The sequence below is a fragment of the Aulostomus chinensis genome, chromosome 19 (genome assembly GCF_037954235.1).
Source record: "Aulostomus chinensis isolate RoL2024-O1b breed Wild chromosome 19, RoL_Achi_v1.0, whole genome shotgun sequence".
Classification (NCBI taxonomy): Eukaryota; Metazoa; Chordata; class Actinopteri; order Syngnathiformes; family Aulostomidae; genus Aulostomus; species Aulostomus chinensis.
The window spans coordinates 23,601,715-23,623,641 of record NC_141338.1 but is presented as its reverse complement, the minus strand read 5'-3'; the positions used below and the strand labels follow the sequence as shown (position 1 = coordinate 23,623,641).

At 40.7% G+C, this 21,927-nt stretch overlaps 1 protein-coding gene across 5 annotated transcripts in view; it reads left to right on the top strand.

The window, feature by feature from the left end:
- The window catches only part of LOC147244428 (uncharacterized), a 25,557-nt gene extending 4,835 nt beyond the window's left edge, over positions 1-20,722 (top strand). For 2 of the 5 annotated variants that reach the window (XM_086187257.1, XM_086187256.1), the window contains 6 exons: positions 3,367-3,486; positions 3,557-3,919; positions 4,009-4,122; positions 15,193-15,774; positions 16,974-17,090; positions 18,992-20,722. In XM_086187257.1, coding sequence (XP_086043383.1) covers positions 3,367-3,486; positions 3,557-3,919; positions 4,009-4,122; positions 15,193-15,774; positions 16,974-17,090; positions 18,992-19,593 — 1,898 coding nt within the window. In that variant the 3' untranslated portion in view covers positions 19,594-20,722. The remainder of the gene's footprint in view (positions 1-3,366; positions 3,487-3,556; positions 3,920-4,008; positions 4,123-15,192; positions 15,775-16,973; positions 17,091-18,991) is intronic. The other 3 variants (XM_086187258.1, XM_086187259.1, XM_086187261.1) reach the window with 3 other exon arrangements.
- Positions 20,723-21,927: the final 1,205 nt, after the last annotated feature.

Below are 21,927 nucleotides of genomic sequence, written 5' to 3'. Positions count from 1 at the left end.
TTAATGAGCATTTAAATGTAAATATGCCAGATTGAAGCCTTAAGGCTAATTTCCATCACTTGTCCCTTAGCAGGTTTATGTTCCATAGCAAGTAACACATATGCATATACAAATAGAAAAACATAGAAACAAGAAAACAACAAAAACAAAAACAACCTAACTAAAAAATAAAGACTGTGAGCTGGGGTACCGACCATCAGAGTTCAGGTAAATGTAAAGTGCTTGCTATAATAAGGTGCATTTTAGAAGCGAGTGCTGAGTGCTAAAACTGGGTTGAAGGACTCGGGGAGTTTGGGGAAGAAAACTGAATTGCATTGTACCAAATTATAACGCGTCACAATGGCAGGGTGAGTTTTATGTTGCCATTGGGAAGTGTGTATACACACACATTAATCAGACAGTAATTAAATTTACCACAGTAACAGTTGGGGAAGAATTAGAGGTATCAAGAACTTGGTACCAGCCCAACCCTAATACAAACCCAAACACAAAACCCAAATTTGGACATAATGAATCTGGCCAATGGGACTTCTGCCCTTTGCTCTCTCCATGTTTTTATATAGTCTTGATTTGCCTGAGTCAGGAGTTTGGTTGATTCATTACGTTGACGGAAAATTGTGCTTGAGCATCATTTGAAATAGTGTATCTCCCTTATTTTGTTTGTCTGTTCTTCTTTGCACATCATTAATGTATGTAACACATTTAGAATTTATCAGCCTTTCCAGTTGCTTTAGAAATGAAGAAAAATGCTTTTTCATATTTACAAGGTATGTCATGGTCCTAAATACAATATTGATTTGGACAATTCTATATTCATGGGCCAATGTGCACTTGTTGCAGCATTTTTTTTGGTGTTTATCTTAGTATAAACAACACTGTAATTTTCATCCATTGGGATTTTTTTGAATTGACTTTGTCTGAGCTTTTGAGGAGCACATGAACACAACACATGTTGATGCATTGGGAGAAGGACCCCACTTCAGTTGATATCCAATCGCTATGAGCAAAATAAGGGGTAACTCAATGCTAGAGTCAGATTTCACACAGCAGTTCAACATGGTGAGTGTTGTCAAGAGGCAGAAGTTTGAGGAAAGAAACACCACCTTCTTACAAGTGTGTGGTGTGGGGACAATTTGGTTTTGAGATTAATTTATTTATGAGGCAGCAAAAAGGATTAATAACTGTCTGCAAGCATTGCCTCACATGTGTTGCCTATATAAATGGAAAAAGAATTGTTTATGAGTGCACATCTGTGGCCCCACTAGCCAGCAGTAGGAGGCCATCAGGAGGCAGGACTGCCCTGCAGGTAACATCCTCAGTATAAAAAATGTAGTTTCTCACTGATGCCTTCCAAAGAGCATACCCTTCTGGCTCAGAATTTTATTTTTTTCAGTGCAGTGGCATGATTCATTGCAAAAGATTTGCATCCCTTTATGGGATATCTTTGAGATATAGGCTTCTGTCTCTTCACATATTTTCAGCACTGAGGTAATTCCTGATTTCAGTGTAAAAACACCCTTGACATTTTGAATGAATTGGCCCAAGCGAAGAGAACTCCGCTATCCGTGGATAGTTAAACCTTTCAGGCAACCGATATAACGATCTGTGATGGTCCACTATATGTCAGACTGGAAGAGGAAGAGGGCAATACTCCAAATTCATCCCCATATAAAAGTCATACAACCACTCGGCAGAAGAATTGATGAAAGTAGTGACTGATTGGAAGTTGGAGAGGCCGAACATGACAATCCCAGTAACCGCAGGTAATGAAATGAAGTTGCGTTGAGTGAATACGTTTCATGACACTAACAGGCTGAGGCCACAGACACTTAACACATGTTCTAAACTTTGCTGAAACAAGGCAGTGCCAATCAACTCAGTGTCCTGCCTTCCAGAGGAAGGTCAGAAAGGTAGTGACTTTTCTTTCACAAAAGCACCACGGCCTGTGGAGCAAGAGATGTTAAAATTGCCTTAACACAAGTTAATCCATTATATCCCAACTCAGTGGAATATAATATTTGACATTTTTGAAAGATATAGAGAACAGCAGCCTGCCATTTTCGCTTCCTGGCTGGACAAAGGTCTGAAGAAGTCTGTCAAGGACATAGCAATGTTAACTGTCAGTGAGCAGAAACTCACAGAACAGTTTCAGCTACTAACAACTCTGACAACTACGTCAAATCATGACAGCACCTTGGCTAAGCCTTGCTGGGATCAAGACATAGTCATTCTGGGTGCTTGCTTGTAATGACATCCCCGGCAAAACATAGTGAATGCAGGGCGGATCTGTTACGCCCTTAAGCTCAGTGTGTGAACATTTGCAGGACCTTATCAATCCATTAGGAGGAGCAGTGAATGGTAGCTGAATCAGTTTACTGTGTTAGGATTCAGCAGTTCTTATGTATGCAGATTTGATGAGGGAGAGTGATTCACACTCAAGAGCATGTTATTATTAGATTACCATATTATTTGTTCAGAAATATTCTTTGTGTTCAGTTCTTGAAATTTAGCGCATTGTGACTGGGAACTGAACAAGACTTGAAGGAAATTGGGTGTCCAAAGTTTATAGTGGCTCATGCCATCTGTGGTGGTTAAGAAAAACGGGTCAAAATAGTTCTTTATTATTATTTTTATTATTATGGTTCCATTATTTATAGAGCTGTTGGATTGCTTTTTAAGTGTCTGCCAGGTGTGTGCCCATTTGCATTTGTGGAAAGTCCACAGAAGCTTTTTTATGTAACCACAGTGAAAATTTATTTTCAAAGGCCAAACACAAGCAAATTATGAACTTAAGCAAAACATTGAAAAATTGTGTGAACTTTGGAAATGACTGTATTTACAGTTTTTCCAAAGGGGTCTTAACACCCCCCACACACAAACACACACACACACTTACACACCATTTGCACCTGAACATTCAGTTAAATGAATCATATGTTTAGTCTTCACATATTGTTTAATAATGATAATAATATTTTTCCAAAAAATTACTATTTTTTTTTTTTAATCAAAATCATTTTATTGTTATAAAATAATTTTTGCCTGCAGTCAAACCTGACTGGCACTGACAGGGTAATTTATGGCCTGGCTTCCTCTCAAAACTGCCTGTTTATGCTGTTTAAATATTCAACAGAGCACTCTTAAAAAAAAAAAAAAAAAAACTGAAATAATTCCCCAGTCATTCTTTATCCATCAAAGTTTTAGAGATTTTTGTGGTGTCGCAACAACAATGGTTAAATATTCAAAAATAAGCCAAGATGAAACGAGTGTCTACACACAACCCTGTTATCTAATGATCTAATATATGATCTAATAATGTTTCTATGGATGTATTATGTTATATTTATTTTTGTACTCATTTCATAGAACACAGCTGTCTTTGGAACCACAAGTCTGAGGGTTATAAAAACAGACAGCTGCGATGGAAAACCCTGGAACACTTGAGAATGATTCTGTCTGCTCACCCTCCACCTGCTCCATTCACAGGTGAGGTTGGGATCAAGTGTTTTTGCAAAACAGAAAATCAAAGCTTGTACTAATCTCTTCTTCTCCCCAGTTGAAGACATTAAGAACAAGTTCAAGAACCTTCGTACCACCTTTCAGCGTCAGTACAAAATGGTGAGGGCAAGCAAGGAGTGTGGTTCAAATGACGTATTTGTGCCACAGTGGAAGCACTACCAGCAGCTGGTGTTCTTGCAGGCCTGCAACGATCTAGATGACAGCGTCGACATCCAGCCACAGTCACCACTAACTGTTCAACAAAAGGAGAGCCAGCCTGCTCTCACCTCCCCAGGACTAGTTGTCTCCTTCCTTCAGCCTCTAACCAGTATCTCCTCTTCCTCCTGCACCCCCCCCAACATGCTGGTTAAATGTTTCTGGACTGAAGAGAAGGAGCGTGCGCTGATAGATTTCTACTATGGTAAACGAAGAGGGATTGTCAATCAAAGAAGTACCTGATCTTTGTGTGGATGTTTAAAGGACAAGTGTTTGTTGTTGTGTGTTGTGCAGACCACAGCTGTCTATGGAACAAGAAGTCTGAAAACCACAACAACCGTCAGCTCAGATTGAGGCTGCTGGAAACTCTGAGAAGTCAGCTGTCTGACCACTCTGTGTCTTTTTCAGGTAAATATTGTTAGTCTCTACAGCACAACACTTATTCACCATCAAGGTAGTGTTTATCATAGCTTCAGAATTAACATGCAGGGTAACACATCTTAAAAGACATACTATGTCACTTGTACACATCAATAAATTAGTGAAGAACATGCTGTCAGAATGTTGCCTTTTATGTAGAATAACAATAAAATGACATATAAAGCACTGTATAAATGTGAGAACAATACATTTTTAGTCAGTTTACAACAGCAAAATACTAGAAATTGATACACATTCTGCCATGATTCGTGGGATCTGTCATTTTAACTGTTAAACTACAGCATAGCTTTTTTCTGGCATTTTTTATGTACTTGTTATAGCATGAGTTGGAAATAATCTGACCTGGCCCTCCTCTCTCTACCTCCTTGCCATGTCGCAGTGTGTTATGTCAAAGTTATGCCATGCTGCATCACTTCTCACTCAGTGTGAGCCAATGATTTGAATGACATTTTTGACGATAATCATCAAAGTCAAGGAAGTGGAAGTCCTCCTACTCTTTCTAACTTACAGTGAGGATGCCACTTTTGTTACCATCCTGTCTGCCTTTAGATTATAACCATACCAACCATACCTAACAATCACTATAGAAACAATAGACTCTGTTCAGACTTTGTGTCAATGTGTATCTGAAACAACCAGTCATCTTTACATACAATTTTGTGTACAAACATATGTGTTGCTTATTACAATACAAACTTTTCAGGTAGTGGTACAAAAGATCTCAGTATATCTGTGAATCCATACAGATCACATCCGTGATTTGGTACGCATGTAACCTTGTTGTTGAAAATGGTGAGGAGCTCAGGGTTCTCAGCGGGGAATGTGCTGTTCTGAAATCCATCCAGTAACACATTTAACGGGTTTAAATTCACTTATCCACTTGTGGCAGGATTACACGTTACCTTTGAGATAAAAAGGGTGAAGGTATATATTTCTTTGTTCTTTCTTCCATGCTAAACTCTGTCTTTTTGTAGCAAGAAAGAAGGGAGGGCTATCATAACAGGGCTGACAATTAATCAGCAGCATACATGAAGGTTTCGGCGTGCAGTTTGATAGACTGCCCAGATTCCTGACAAGCAGAAGGTTGACTTGTCATTGTCCAGCCAATGGCCTTAGTGGAGCAGATAAGTGAAAGAATTGTTCAAATAATGATACAAGCATGAAATTTGGTACATGTACTCTTCAAATCCCACTCTTTACTCAAAAATACCACTGGCCATGCAAAATTCCAAGATGGTCACCTCAAAATCCAAAATGTCCATCCAAAAATGTGTTTTTTCCTTTATAACTCGGAATACACTGATTTTAAGCCCCATAAATGTATGAAAGATTAACATAAGGTCGGGTATTGTGGATATTTTGGCACCAAGTGCATGTCTGTATCTATTACAGTTCTTGACATATAGCATACAGGTACTTTTACAGACTCAGGAGAAAAAAATATTTGTACCATTGATTGTTGTTATGTGAATTTGGTAATATGAAAATGTTATTTTCATAATCTCAGTAGGGTTATAACACAAAATTTAAAAACCAAGATCCTTCCGTTTTGTACTATTTACCTTGTTAAGGGTCGCTGGGAGCTGGAGCCTATCCCAGCTGTCTTCAGGCAAGAGGCGGGTATACCCTGGATGGGTTGCTAGTGCATCCAAGATGGCTGCCATTAACTTGAAGTAATCATATCTTAGCAACTATGGAACATGAATTTTGATGTGCACATCTTTTTGGTCTATGAATCCAATGGGGCCATTCCAGTACAGAATTTAGACGTTGATAAAAGCAGATATTTTGGTACCATGTGCATGTCTGTATCTGTAGCAGTTCTTGACCTACAGCATATAGGCACTTAAACAGACTCGGGAGAGAAAAAAAGGGTTAGAGTTACACCTCACATTTGCTACTGCTTAGAGCTGTACACGTACCCAGTTTATTGCACTTGCACCTGCCACAACAGCCAGATTTCCAGCCATAATTGGTGAGCTGTTCTTGGCTATTGGAGAGTTTGCTGTCCAGAAGACTTGCCATTCCTCACCATTATTCTGCCATTCCCTGTTTGCAGGGTCCTCTGCTTCTAGCTGACATTTGGTTGCCTGAGCCCACACACTACCAGCCTTGTAGGCAGCGCACCCGGTGTGTTGAAGCAGAGCTGCTCCGGTTGGTGGAATTGACTCACAAGGCCTCTTCTTCCTAGCAAACATGTCAAGCCCAGCCTCATCCACAGTCGCAGTTGTGCTGTATCTGTCATACATTAGGATGACAAACTTCTCCAAAATCTCTAGGTCTAGGTCACAGTCCTCCACTGTGGGAGGGTAAATACCCAGTTTGGAGGGTACAGGCGAGGCCTGTGGACATATGTCTTATGTCTGCCAAGCAGTTTTCTTGCCTTTTGTTGTGGAAGGCTGACACGGTGTCACGCTCAGTAAAGGCATTAAAGAATAGCATGCCTTTGACCTTCTCCTGGCCAACATCGTGAAATAGGTCGTGGACACTGATCCAGTGCAGGCTCTGACCTTGCCCAAATGCAACCCTCATCTGCTTTAGTCCAGACTCTTGAAGAGCAGCAGAGACACTTCTGTGCAAACACAAGGACATCTGTGTCATTTGTCTTGATCATGAGGGATTGGCTACCATGTTCTGCAGCATGTTTGATGCGGCTGTCAGCTTCCTCGTGAGAGCATTTATCCAGTCCATCAAGACCAGTTTCATGAGTGCTGAGCACAGCAGGTCCCTTTGTGACAATTACCATATTAGAAGCGAACATTTGGGCAAACCTGTTAGCAAGAAAGTGGGACAACTTTGTGTTGTTGTCATTGTGCCTCAGTAGGCCTGTCGCGAAAATCAATAAATTGCCTAACCGCTCGGTAAATAAAAACAAGGTCAGTAATTTTGCCAGCCTCGATAATTGACGTGCGTTTGTTTTCCTCCTCTCTCGCTACCAAACACGCTGGATGAGAGAAGAGGTCTCACTCTGCATTTATCTCGACACCAGGGTGCGTGAGCTCTATAACTGAATGAACGGAATGAGTGAACACTCCTGTCAATCATTTAGTCTCTTTGTCACAGTGGGGGGGCGCTGGCGCACACACACGCAGGCAGACATATGGACACAGTGCTGCAAGTGAGCATCGTGAGTGAAAAGCAAGCAAACGCAATGAATGAAGAAACGACCGCGTTGGTGTCTAAGCCCAACGCAACAGCCCCAGTGTGGGAACATTTCGGTTTCAAACAAAATGATAGAGGTGAGCCCATGAACACGGATGATCCAATATGTCGGATTTGTTCGAAAGTGGTGGTGGCGAAGAAGGGGAATACAACGAACATGCATGCGCACCTCAAGCACAATCATCCCCTCCTGTTTTCCCAACTGAGAAATAAAAGTACAGCTGGAGGTGCTGCTGCTTTTATTTTCATTGTTTTTTTTGTTGTCTTGTTTGTTTATTATATTTGTTCATCTTATTTCAAAGTTCTTAATCTTAAGAAATTAAAGTTTATCGCTTTTGACATGGTGTACTCACATTGTTATGCCATATTTTTTTTTATTACATATAATTTTAAAAAACGGTGTCAATAATATACAACATCGTTTATCGGCAATAATTTGTTGCACAATTATCGTCCAGTAAATTTTGTTATAGTGACAGGCCTATGCCTCAGGAAATTATACCAGTTAGATGGCATGGTGTTCTTGTTTGTCACCTTGTGTCTTCCTCCCTGGCCACTTTTGAACATGGTTTTAGCTTTAAGACTTGATGGGTTGTACACATCAAAAACAAGATGTGTCATCATGTACTTGCTGGTGTACGTGTGTATCACTGGTAGGAAGTTGAGAGTTGCATAGTCCTCAGATGTCTTGGATCTTTTTGGTGGTAGGGTATGGACCAAAGCTGACCCATGGACAATGAGAAAATCTGCCTGGGTTCTTTGTCTGATGGTGGGACTTAAGTTTCTAGAATAGAGGTCAGCTGAGACTTCTGGCAAGAGTACAGTCTTCCACCTTTGCTTAGTGCAGTTGGGAAGGACTGGTTCTCCTGCTGAAAGAACTCCTGCAGGTCACACTCTGAGCTCTGACAGGAGATGAAAAGCTTTGAGAGCAACTGACCGTACTGATTGAGAAGCTTTTTGGTTCAGCAGAAGAAGAGTCCTATCTGAAGAAGTCAGCTTTGTTTTTCTTGCTTGGCCCATAGAAGAAGGACAGATTTTTTTCCCAGCGCCTGTTAAAACTCCAGAATTGAACAGGTTATGACAATAACATTTTCATATTACAAAATTCACTTAACAACTCTTAATAGGACAAATTTTTTGCTCTCCCAAGCCTGTAAAAGTACCTATATGATGTATGTCAAGAACCGTAATAGATACAGAAATGCACTTGATACCAAAATATCCGCAATACCCAACTTTATATTCATCTTAACATTTATGGGGCTTAAAATCAATGCGTTTTGAGTTTTAAAGGAAAACCCACATTTTGGATGGACTTATTGGGTTTAGGGGCCGCCATCTTGGAATTTTGCGTAGCCTGCGGTATTTTTAGAAAGAGTGGGATTTGAAGAGTATATGTGTCAAGGTATCACCTTAAAGGGTGAACTCAAAAGTGACATCATTCTTACCTTGTAACCACTCAGAGTGCCAGTTGAACGTGCACCAGGAAATAATAATCGTCAATAATAATAATATAACATGTGAGAGAACATTTTTAAGTCGTTTACCTTCGAAGTGGAAGAGGATAATAACAACTATTTTACCGTGCTGGGTAAATATGATGCATATTTCATGCCAAAGAAAAACGCAATACACGAGAGAGCGTGCTTCCACCAATGAGCACAGAAGCCGGGAGAAATGGCAGAGTCATTTATAAGAGCCCTATATGAACTGAGCGAAAACTGTGACTCTGGGGACAAGAAAAATGAGATCAGGGACAGGCTGGTTATTGGGATCCGTGACAAGGAACTCTCCAAGCGGCTGCAGCTTAAGCCAGCGCTGACCTTGGAAACGGCAGTGCAGATGATAAGGCAAGCTGAAGATGTGGAACAGCAGATGAACCAGCAGGAGAGACAGGCTGCAACCGTGCAAGAGGTGACACATCGGTGAGTGATCGGTGAGGTGGTAGACTGCCATGGAGGCAGTCTGCAGGGGAGAGAAGTGGCAGAGAGGAAAAAAACATGCCAGCAAGACTCCACGTGCAACTGGTGCGGTAAAGAGAAGCACAAAGACACTGCAAAATGCCCAGCACATGATTCAGTATGTAGAAAGTGTGGGAAAAAAGGCCATTGGGAGAGGAAATGTTTCTCTAGGTCAGTAAGAGAAGTCACACATAATGCAGATACTGAGGAGGAAGGCTTTTACTTTGGCGCAGTGGGTAAAGCAAACCAGAGCAGCGCTGAATATTGGACAGAAGAGCTAACTGTAGGACACACTCCTGGTAAATTTGGAATCTATACAGGTGCTGATGTTACAGTAATGAACCTCAAAACATTTAAAGCACTTAAGCCAGAGAGAAAACTAGTCGAATCAAATATTCCCCTGGATAGCCCAGGTGGAGCGCTGAACATTGTGGGACAGTTCACTACTAGTACACTCCATAAGCAGAAGAGGTACATATTTACAGTGCAGGTTGCAAGAGGGCCCACAGTCAGCAATCTACTAGGAAGAGACACAGCGGTAGAGATGGGGTTCGTAATAAGAGTAGAGAATGTCAAAACAGCAGCAGGAAAGGGAGGGACATTTAAAACAGAGCCAGTCCAGATCCACCTGAAAGAGGATGCTGTACCCTATGCTGTATATACAGCCAGAAGAGTTCCTCTACCTCTTCTTCCTAAAGTAAAAGCTGAACTGCAGCGTATGGAGGAGCAAGGCGTGATCGAGAGAGTCACGCAGCCTACAGACTGGTGCGCACCCATGGTGCCAGTCATGAAGCCGACAGGAGCAGTAAGGATCTGTGTGGGACTGCAAAAGTTGAACGACAACATAAATAGGGAGCGGTACCAACTACCGACAATGGAGGAGACACTGGCTAAACTGTCCGGGTCCACAGTCTTCACCTCCTTAGATGCAGCTTCAGGCCTTTGGCAGGTCCCGTTACATGAAGACAGCAGCCTCCTAACTACATTCATCACACCTTTTGGGAGGTTCTGTTTCAAGCAGCTGCCCTTCGGGATTAACATTGCCCCAGAGATATTCCAGCGCAAAATGAATGAACTGTTAGAGGGGCTGGAGGGAGTAGCTGTGTACATGGATGATATCATTGTCCATGGGAAGGGCCTGAAAGAACATGACACACACCTGCAGCGCACATTAGAGAGAATGGAGCAGGCTGGCCTCAAGCTCAACCAAGAGAAGTGTGTGTACAGGCAGTCAGAGCTGCGCTTCCTGGGACACATTGTGGATGCCAATGGAGTGAGAGCAGTCCCAGGTAAAGTGTGTGCTATCAATGATCTACAAGAGCCCACAAATGTGCATGAGCTAAAGAGAGTATTAGGTATGATTACTTACATGAGCAAATACATACCAGATTTAGCAACAGCAGCAGCTCCCCTGTATGATCTGCTGAAGGGAGATACAGCATGGACATGGGATTCGTTCCAGAGACTGAAAGAAGCCCTCAGCACATCCCCGTGTTGGCTCACTATGACCCACAACTACAGACCGCAGTCTCAGCTGATGCAAGTAGTTATGGCATTTGGGGTGTTCTTCTTCAGCTACACAATGAAAGCTTGAAGCCAGTTGCATATTGTTCTAGGAAACTGTCAGATGCGGAAACCAGGTACGCGCAAATTGAGAAGGAATGCTTGGCTGGAGTATGGGCCTGCGAGAAGTTCCAAAAGTACCTGGTAGGCATGGAGAGATTCTGACTTATCACAGACCACAAGCCACTGGGGCCTCTGATAAACAGTAAGGATCTGGATGCAGTACCAGTGCGATGTCAGAGGCTGCTAATGAGGCTGATGCGGTTCAATGCAAAGGCAGAATATGCACCTGAAAAGACATAGGTTGTTGCTGATGCCCTGTCACGTGGCTACTGAAGGGGAGAGCAGGGACACTGATAACACAGAGAAGATCATCGCTAGTCAGGTTGATGCTGTCATCCATAGCTGGCCTGTATCAGAACACAAGCTGGACATGATAAGGTCTGCTACACGAGAGGATGAGCAGCTGCAGAGCATACTCAAGTTGATCAAAGATGGATGGCCTACATGATCAAGTAGTGTTCCAAACAGTGCAAAAGACTTTTACACGTTCAAGGACGCATTGTCAACATGTGAGGGCCTCATCACACTGGGTTGTTGCATCGTAACCCCACAGACAATGAGACAGGAAATACTGGAGCGCTTACATGATGGACACCAGAGCCTGTCTAAATGTAGAGAATGCGCAAAAGAAACAGTATGGTGGCCTAACATATCTGCTGATATCAAATGTTATGTTGAAAAATGCCAGTTCTGTCAGGAAAACAAGCGGACGCAGTGCAAAGAGCCACTACAGTCCACACCGCTGCCAGATCGACCATGGCAAAGGATAGCTACAGACTTATGTGAGTATAATGGCAAGCACTACATTGTGATATCACACCATTGCTCATGCTACTTAGAAATCTTGCACCTGCCGACGACCACTACAGACCAGGTTGTTAAGAGGATGAAAGTCACATTTGCAAGATTCGGTATTCCTGAGCAGATAGTGAGTGATAATGGTCCACAATATATAAGTGAGACATGGAAAGACTTTTGCAAACAGTACGATATTGAACAGGTCACATCAAGTCCCCATAATCCTCAAGGTAATGGGCACGATGAACGCGCTGTCCAGATAGCAAAACGTATACTTAAACAGGAAGACCTGCTGTTAGCATTAATGTGCTCCAGAGCAACACCAGCGACCTCTACTGGAGTAAGCCCAGCAGAACTACTCATGGGACGGAAAATAAGAACCACACTCCCCTCTGTCAAAAAGAATATGGACCCAAACTGGCCAGATAAAGACCTCATCAGATGCAGGGATGAGGAAGCTAAGAGACTACAGGGATTTTACTTCAACAGGAGACACGGTGTAAAGGACTTACCACTGTTACAGCCAGGAGATCACGTTCTGACAAAGTTGGACCAGGACAAAACATGGACAGGTCCAGTGTCAGTCATTCGTGAGAGCTGCACCCCACGCTCTTTCCATGTGAGCTCACCAGGGGGAGGAGAGGTGAGAAGGAACAGGCAACACTTGCAACAAGTGCCATCAGGAGAAGAGATGAGACCAAAAGAGCCTAATACAGAGACTATGAAAGCAAGTGCATTAACAACAGATGCAGAGCCCCAGAGCTCTTGCCAGAGACTGTTTGGGAGTTACAGGCTCATGAGAACCACAGCAGAATGTCTAATAGTGAAAAGATCTGGTAGAGTGAGTAAGCCTGTGATAAGAACAGATATGTAAGACAAGTAAAGAAACTCAAAAAAAAAAAGGATGGAGTGAGTTATGGAAATGCTGTTATGACAAATGTTATGATGCCTTAAGATGTGAGCACAAAGGTAACAGTATTGTTCTATATTGGAAGTTTCCAGTAAGGTTAAATTTTGTTTGTTAACCCTGTGTATAGAGGGAGTCATTTGAAGGGGAGATGTCAAGGTATCACAAGGGTTAATTCAAGAGTGACATCATTCTTACCTTGTAACCAATCAGAGTGCCAGTTGAACATGCACCAGGAAATAATATAACGTGTGAGAGCAGTCGGAAGAGCCGTGCTCGTAATTCATCCTGACGTAAACACAGTTGATAAATAAAACAGTTATTGAGTACAGTAACTGTAGTCCAGCAGGTATTTGACAATATGTACCAAATTTCATGCTTATATCACTATTTGAACCATTCTTGCTATATTTGCAACTATCTGCTCTCCTTCTTGGCCCACAAAATCACAGGGAAAATTGTTTGCAGCTTTTAGCAGAAAGTGGTGTGTCATGTTTATTTTCCCCACACACTATCACAATGATGATCAGTTCCCTCCACAGTGATGACTGTTTGTGACGTCACACACAACACACTAATAAAAAACAGGAAGACAAGGCAAGGCCAATGCAATGGGAACTGAAGCAAAAATGCTTTTCCTCGCAAGTATTAAGTGGCCTGAAAAGCTTGTGTGTACACACGGAAAAAAGTTAAGAAGGAAATAGAGTACAAAGGGAACAGGATGGTTAACTTTTAAGAACTCTCGTTTAGATTTGCTCTCTTCAGGCTTAATTCAGTATTTTGACAAACTTTTGATTTTTTTGATTGATACTTACAGGATTTGATGTAGTTAAAGATACAATATTACATTCCACCTATTAGGTTCTATTTAATTTATTGCAATGTGAATGCTTGATATGTTTAGTTCTTATATTCTCGTAGTCAGTGAAGTGTGTTCGTAAAAGGACAAAGCAGACAGACAAACCAGCATGTCAACCACAGCAAGTGATTACACAGGGGTGTATAGGTACCATATTGTAGATCACCTGCATTTTGGAAGCACACAGAGCCCAACACACAATGACAGTAGATAGTGTACACTTGGTCAATGTGCTCAGAGACTATTTCTGAGATAGTGTCAGTCTTGAAAAACTACTTTAGAAAAATGACACATTTTTGGAGCAAACATGATTCAACCGAAGGCCCAGAAATATGAACAAATACAGCCCTTGTTTCACTTGAAGGGTTTTTTTTAGTCGCTAATGTGTATTGGGGAAAACTTGAGCTACTTTTTTGAAACTCTTCATATAGTTTGCATTACAAACATTCATTTTGGCAAAACAGTTAATCTAACTGTCCTTAACTCTGGCAGCACTTCTTACTCACGCAGCATATACTGTTACTCATCACACACTGACCTGACAATGTATTTGTTAAATAAATGACAAACTGTTATCTCTGAAGTTGGTAGGATTTTTTCTGTTCGAGAAATATTTCATAAGAGAATAAGAAAATCTTTTGCTTCTATTGAATATATTATATGTCACAAGAATGAAGATTCAGAACTTTTCTTCAGTATATTATTTCATATATATGAATGATAGACAGTATTGTAATTGTGAAAAAAAATCATGAATTGTTGAATATACATGGCTGCACTTAATATGACATATATCAAGTTCAAAAGTACAAAGTTACACATGACTGTACTTCCCTTTTGGACTTTACAGTACAACATAACATAAATGGAAGAGGGAAAAATACATGACCATTGGTTCCCTTTCATTAGTGAAAGTCAGTGAATCCTGAATCCTGACTTCAATTCATCAATCCTGAATACATTTACCAAAAAATGTCATGATTAACAACTTTATGACAGCTGATTCAGCCACTTCGGATGCATGATCTTACTCCCAGATATTTTTAGGGTAAGTCTATTCAACAGAGAAAATGTGTTATATATTTTGATCAAAATGACATAAGCAATTGATAAAGTAGAAAAAAGGCTGTGGATGTCTAATCATTTGCATGAATGTGTCATAAGTAAGCTGTGGTCATGGAATTCATTTTGTGTGAAAACAATGAGAAATCTCAATGAGAAGTCCACAGTTTGGTCCACATAGACTTCTGTTTTGCTGACTGTGCAGAGTTTTGAAAATATGATAATAATATATATAATAATATATCAGTTTTGTATTTGAGTAGCTAAACGGTTAAATTTAGGATATCCTCCACTCATTCTCATCTCACATCAACTATTTTCATTCATGTTTTTAAAAGGCACTGCATTAGTTATTTTAAGTGAGGATGCAAATTGTGCTGCTAATATATCAAAGATTGCTGAAAACATCCGTCAGCAGCATGTGATGAGGCTGGTATGACTAAACCATCCAGGCACAATTATGAGCTATACAATGGGATTCTTGAATCACTGATGATATAGAAGTTATGACTAGATTTAGGCTGATAATGATTTATGAGGAAAAATATGTCCTCTGATAGAAATCTAACAGAGGAAAGAAATGACAGGAAGATCAATGCAAACGTAACTGACTGTTAATTAATGAGCTCATAGGAAGTGACTCCTTTGTTACTGTTTTGCAGTTGAGGATATAAAGTGCAAGTTCAAGAACCTTCGGACAGTTTTTAATCGTGAATACAAGGCAGTCCAGGCTAGCAGGACGTCTGACAAGGTCTACCAGTCTAAATGGAAACACTACCAGCAGCTGCTCTTCCTCTGTGAGTGTTGTGACGATGACGACAGCCCAGACGACCTGCAGACACTGATACCACAGGGAAAAAAAGATCTAGAGCATGGAAGCCAAACATCCTCCTCCACCTTGACCACCCTCTCCTCAAGTTCAACTGAAATCAATAGCATGAAGTTCAGCAACACCTCCACTCCCTCCAACTCAAGCCAAAGTGTCACTAAAACCAACACCAGTGCTGCATACCAAATTTTCCTCTCTGCCTCTTCAGATAATCTCAAACTAGCAAGTCAAAGAAGTCCTTCCACAATCTCTGCTTCACTATCAAGTTCACCACTACAAACCAAACACTCAACCGACACATCTTCTCAGTATTTCTCTGCACCTGATGCAGTTCAGTCAGACAGTAGACTGCCAAATGACTCCCGCTGCCACTGGACTGAGGCCAAAGTTCAGCAGCTCATATCATTTTACTCTGGTAGGTGGTATTATTGTGAAGTTCAGATTCATTATTAGCAAACAATAATCTGTATTCACCATTGTTTCTTCTTGGGTGTCTCCCCAAGCAGTTTTATTTTGATTGGGTTTTTTACAGGTTTTAAGTTGTTGGTCTTTGATGTTTCTGGTCAGTGGAGCTTAGTATGTGGTCTTGACAACATTGAAAATCTCTACAGTTTTGTTTTTTTTAATCTGATACATTTCTGCTGTAGAAAAATGTATTTGAGAGCTCACAACTGTACTGTAAATACTTCTACTGTAAAAATCAAATTTCTCTCAAGCTACATTTAAACTCTTTGTTAAAAACAAATATATTACACAACTATGTCTATGTCACATAGACAAGGAATAGAGTCTTACAGGATAGATCCTGCTTCATCAAACCTATCTAACTCATTACTGGTGTGCTACATCAACACGGTGATACGTCTTGGTTTGTGTAAAAGTACTCCTTTCTACACTAACCCTGAAGCTATTCTCTTTTGCCATTGCATCAAGCAATGAATTGGGGTTTGGGATTTTATCAGAATTGCAAAAAGGTATTACTACTGAAGAATATTAATTAAGACTTAATGCTTAAGAGTAGTGTGTTTCTTTTTAAAAACTCTATGTATCCAAGTTTTTTTTCTTCATGAGATAATACTCTGAATTAGGAATATGTGTTGATACTCTCTAAGACATCAATTTATTTGTGAATGCAGCCAAAATCAGAGGACAGCCATGCAGTTGGTGAATTTAGTGACTCTGAGCAGTAGTTTAAGCAAATAAAAGTTCGTTAACATACACACGTGTATATATATGTATGTATGTATATATATATATATATATATATATATATATATATATATATATACTGACATACATACATATATACACACGCATATGTATGCATGTCAGTATATGCTGTATATCAAGCTCAGTGTGCACAGAAGGAAAATGTGTGCGTCCTCACCCTCTGATAATGTCAGTCTACACATACAGCTATATTAACAAGTTATTTGAAAAACTTTGTTGATTTTTCCAACCTGCTGATCCAAATAGGGCTTTGATCTCCTGTTTGTGAAACATTAGGGGTCAAATGCGTGCTCTGTAACTCAGACATAGACAAACTAAAATCAGTTACTCTGTGCTTCAGTTGTGCTGACACACTTGTTATTTAAGTTTTTCAATTTCTTCCAGAGAATAGTTGTTTGTGGAACCACAAGTCGGAGAGCTACAGAAACAAGCTTTTGAGACAGAGTCTGTTGGAGACATTGAGCAGCCTGCTGTCCGACAGTGAGACAGTCCCATTCACAGGTAACGATTGTGTAAGGAGGTAAACTGACACTGATGATAGGTCAGCCAATATTTTACAAAGTAATTCATGACATCAACACTGAAAATGTGCTATACAAACATATATATATATATATATATATATATTCAGTCAAACTGGATTAATCATTATTGATTTCCTCTAAAACGCTCAAATTCAATGAACCAAGAAAAGTGACCATATAGACTAGATAACTACAAATAAAATATCTGTTTGTGCAGCTGACAGTCGATTATGTCCTCAGATGTTATCAGTTCGTTGCTGATGCCTCATGAATGTGCAACGCTGAGTTTTAAGTCGATCGGATGAGTAGTTCTCATTTCAGACTTCCAAAAGTTGTTTTTCTGTAATGCCACATGGTGATAGGATGGTCTGGTGATTGGGTCAAAATTTTGAGATAAAAGTTAGGATGACTGGGATGCCAATTTTTCAGGATTCTTCACCCATTTATCAAGCTTCTCAAAGAGCCATTTTAGTCTTATGTCTTGAAAATTCATGCAATTTACCCCCACTGTCAAACCTAAGTACAAAAGTAAGGTTCAAAATGTCTTAAATTTAAGTTTCACTCTTACTCCCATACTTATTTAAGACCCCTCTGGAGGACTCTCATTTGGTGGAGTTGCCAGCAGGGACCTGGGGTGCTACTGAGGAGACAGATAAGTGTGCAAACAAGGTTTACTGTGTTTTATTTGTCATCTCCAGTTCAGAGAGTATTGTTTGGATCAGGGTAGGAATCATCTTTAATTATCAGCTGAATTAAAGGTGGGGATGACAAAGATCTGCATTCTCAGTACACACATTGTGTCTGATATAGACAACTTTTTAGCTGATACCCAAATGGCCTTGGGTCTACCCCTGACACACACGGGCGTCATTGAAAAGACAGAAAGGATACCTGAGCTATTTATTTTTATTATTTGTTTCAGTCAGCTAGTGACTGAGTTCATGAGATCTGTTAAGCATTTAAATGTCTTTGGCTGAACTTGTCTTTTATCACCTTCCCTTATTTGATTATTGCAGCATATGGTAGTGCTTCTTCCCTCCCAGTTGGTTTTCCTTTGGATTCCATGATGTTTATGAGATTATAGAATGGAGATTCTTTTCAGGTGTTAGAAAACTTTTCATACTTATTTCCATTTTGTATATCATAGTGTATTTTATTGAGAACTATTTATTATCAAATGTATAACTGTCAACTTCCATCGTCATCTTCCACTTATTCCTACACATTAAGGGTCGCGGGGGGGCTGGAACCTATCCCAGCGTCAACGGGCGAGAGGCGGGGTTCACCCTGGACAGGTCGCCAGTCCATCGCAGGGCCAACATAGAGAGACGAACAACCATTCACACTCACACCTACGGTCAATTTAGAGAATCAATCAGCCTAGTCCCCAAATTGATGTCTTTGGACTGTGGAGGAAGCAGGAGTACCCGGAGAGAATCCACGCAGACACGGGGAGAACATGCAAACTCCACACAGAAAGATCCCGTGCCCAACCGGGACTCGAACCCAGAACCTTCTTGCTGTGAGGCCACAGTGCTAACCACTGCACCACCATGCAGCCCTAACTGTTAACTTGTTTTAAGAATTTAATAATTCAATGTGGCATTTTCTGAGAACTTTCTTAAATTTAGGAAGTCCATTCAGTAATTTAATCCTACACTTCACTTAAATTGGGACTGAATTGTTTGATAACCAACTTTTCATTGCACCTTTGAACCAAGACATTTTTTACACTGCAAGTGTCATTTCATAGTACAGTGTTCTTATGAGTAATTCAGAGATTAACTGGTAGAAAAACGTGTCTGCCAACGCTGAGAGACAATTATGCAATTTTTTTAACCATTGAGACCAACAGATTCTGCTTTTCTTAATTTATAGTGGAAGAAATAAAGACAAAGTTCAGGAACCTGCGAACCATCTTCCAACGAGAACACAAGGCTGTGAGCTCGAACAAAACATGTGGTTCTGAGGACTTTTACTTTCCAAAGTGGAAACACTACCGTGAGCTCATGTTCCTCTGTGACTCTTGTGATGAGGATGATCAGAGTGAAGACCTTCACTTCCACCGGCCACAACAGTCTGATCCTCTGGACGGCCAAGACTCTCCCTCCTCCCTACACTATCGAGCTTCGTTTGCCACGACCTGCCAAATTAGCAATGAAAAGAAGAGTACATCACAAAGCCTTGAAGCCCTGCCCTCACCTACTCCCCCAGACTCCCAGCTCTCTTCCTCCTCCACATCCTCCTCTCATGCTGACTCTAGACTGTCAAGACGCAAGAGAGCACGCCATCGACTGACGTCCACCACCAGTGAGGTGCTGGACTTCATGAGATCGTTCTGTCAAAGCCATGTGGTGTCACAGCATGCTGGTTTCCTGAAGTATGTGGAGGAGTGTCTTAATGAGACACCACCTCACAAAGTGAAGAAACTAAAGAAAAAGATAATTGAGACTATTCACAGTGTGTCAGAGGAGGTTTAGCGTTTCCCTTTCGGGAATTAGTGAGAGTCTTGTTTTCTCATCTTTGATCATCACTTTTGACAGCTATCGTCACCGGATAAGTCACCACCTCTCCATTTAAAAGAAAAGACAGCACAGGCTTTTGAATAGGTCTTAAAGAATAATGACAATGGATATCTAAAGTCCTCAAACCTCCCCTGCAACGATTTAAAGGTGCTGTATATTAGTTTGCTAACTTGATTCCGCCTCGTACTTGACAATCCAAACAAAACAGGAGCAGCGTACACAAACATGGGAATGCCAACTCAGAGATAATGACACTGTCACTACTTCCATTAGCTATGGATCAAAGGACTTGAAGTATTCTGTCTTGGGCTCTTGTTCACAAGTGAGGGTAGGTGGAGTGGATGGACATATCACGGTGACACCAGCATGAATACAGACGCTACACAGGTGCAGCACATAGACAATACTGTCCCACTGGTCCATGCAGCAGCGCCTTCCTCCTCCTGTCAGAGTTGAAACTACAGGTTATCAGCCTGATCTGTTTGCCTGTAGTGCACTGGCCACTGTAAAACTGCAGACAATAAAGTAGTCTTATGAACTATAATTGCAGTAATGATTCCTTGGACAACTCACTTGGAACCTTGGGGCAGATTATATGAAAACATATCTGGTCACAAACATATCTCAAATTTATCTATTGTTTATTGAGAGAACTTTTACCTGGAAAAAAAACAACTTCAAAAGCATAACAAGGAGACTAAGAGAAAATAATCAATTCTTGGTTTTCCATGAGCGTACAGGATTAATTTTTTTACTGTGTTGTTTTAATACCTGAGATAAATTAATTTTAAATTTACCTTCCCACCAATTTAAAACCACAAGATTATGAATAGATTTTGGTAGGACAGATATATACAATAATGTCCACAATATTCATTTCTCTGATAACTGTAATTTTATTTGTTTTTCATTTTTAATTTAAGAGTTCTTAATGTATGATTTACTGCCATGTAAAGCTTAAAATCATGTTTGCTGTTTCAGAAATATGCATTTATAAATGAGTCAAAATATGGTCAAATTGGTTATGTGGTTCATATTATATTGTATTTCAAGTTCATGGAAAATAAAAACATGTTACATCTTGCATCAGCCTTAAAATTTTTATTTTATATTTTATGGATGTATAAATCAAGTTTAAATCTTTTTTTAACATATATCGTACGTTTTTAAGCAATAACTAGTCATTTGTACCATCGGCTATTATTGACACGTAATTAAATTATACTGCCATAAGTGCCCTATCAGATGAACAGTAAATGTGTTTTCTTGTGATCAATCATTTTTATTGTTTTGCTGTTGTTTGTATCAACAAGGCAAAGTCAAGTCAAGTCAATTTTATTTATATAGCACCAAATCACAACAAAAGTTATCTCAGGACACTTCACAGGTAGAGCAGGTCTAGTACCACACTCCTTCAATGAATTTATACCCAACAATTCTCCATGAGCAAGCACATCCTGCAACAGCGGTGAAGAAAACCTTCCTTTTAACAGGCAGGAACGTCGAGCAGATCCAGGCTCAATGGGGATGGCCTTCTGCTTTGACCGGTTGGGGGGAAAGAGAGCAGGAGAGCGGGGCAGAGACAAAGACAGATAATGGAGGAAGACAGATATGCAGAAGGTGGGACAGAGATAAAGAGAGAGAGAAAGGGAAGAGACTGACGGACAGACGGGGACGTGAGCAGGTGGAGCTACGGGTGGCAGCTTGAGCCTCTTCAGGTCTGATGCCTCCTCCACCAGCACCCGGGATCTGGGAAGAGGGGAGCCCGAAGGCTCCGGAGAAGAAGACGAGGTAGTAATATGTATGAGTATGATTTATGTATGACAAATATAGGAGGACAGAGAGGAGTAGAGAGAAGCCCAGTGCACCATGAGAGATCCCCTGGCAGTCTAAGCCTATAGCAGCATATTTAAGGGCCAGCCTAAGCAGCCCAACTATAAGCCTGATCAAAAAGGAAGGTCTTAAGTCTGCTCTTAAAGGTCAAGACGGTGTCTGCATCCCGGACCGAAACTGGGAGACGGTTCCACAGGAGCAGAGCCTGATAGCTGAAGGCTCTGGCTCCCAGTCTACTTTTCGAAACTCTAGGAACCACCAGTAACCCCACATCCTGGGAGCGAAGGGTTCTAGCTGGATAATAAGGGACTCAGAGCTCTGTCAAATATGAAGGTGCCTGATTGTTGAGGACTTTGTATGTTAGAAGGAGAATTTTGAATTCTATTCTAAATTTGACAAGGAGCCAATGCAGAGAGGCCAGTACAGGAGAGACATGGTCTCTTCTACTAGTTCTCG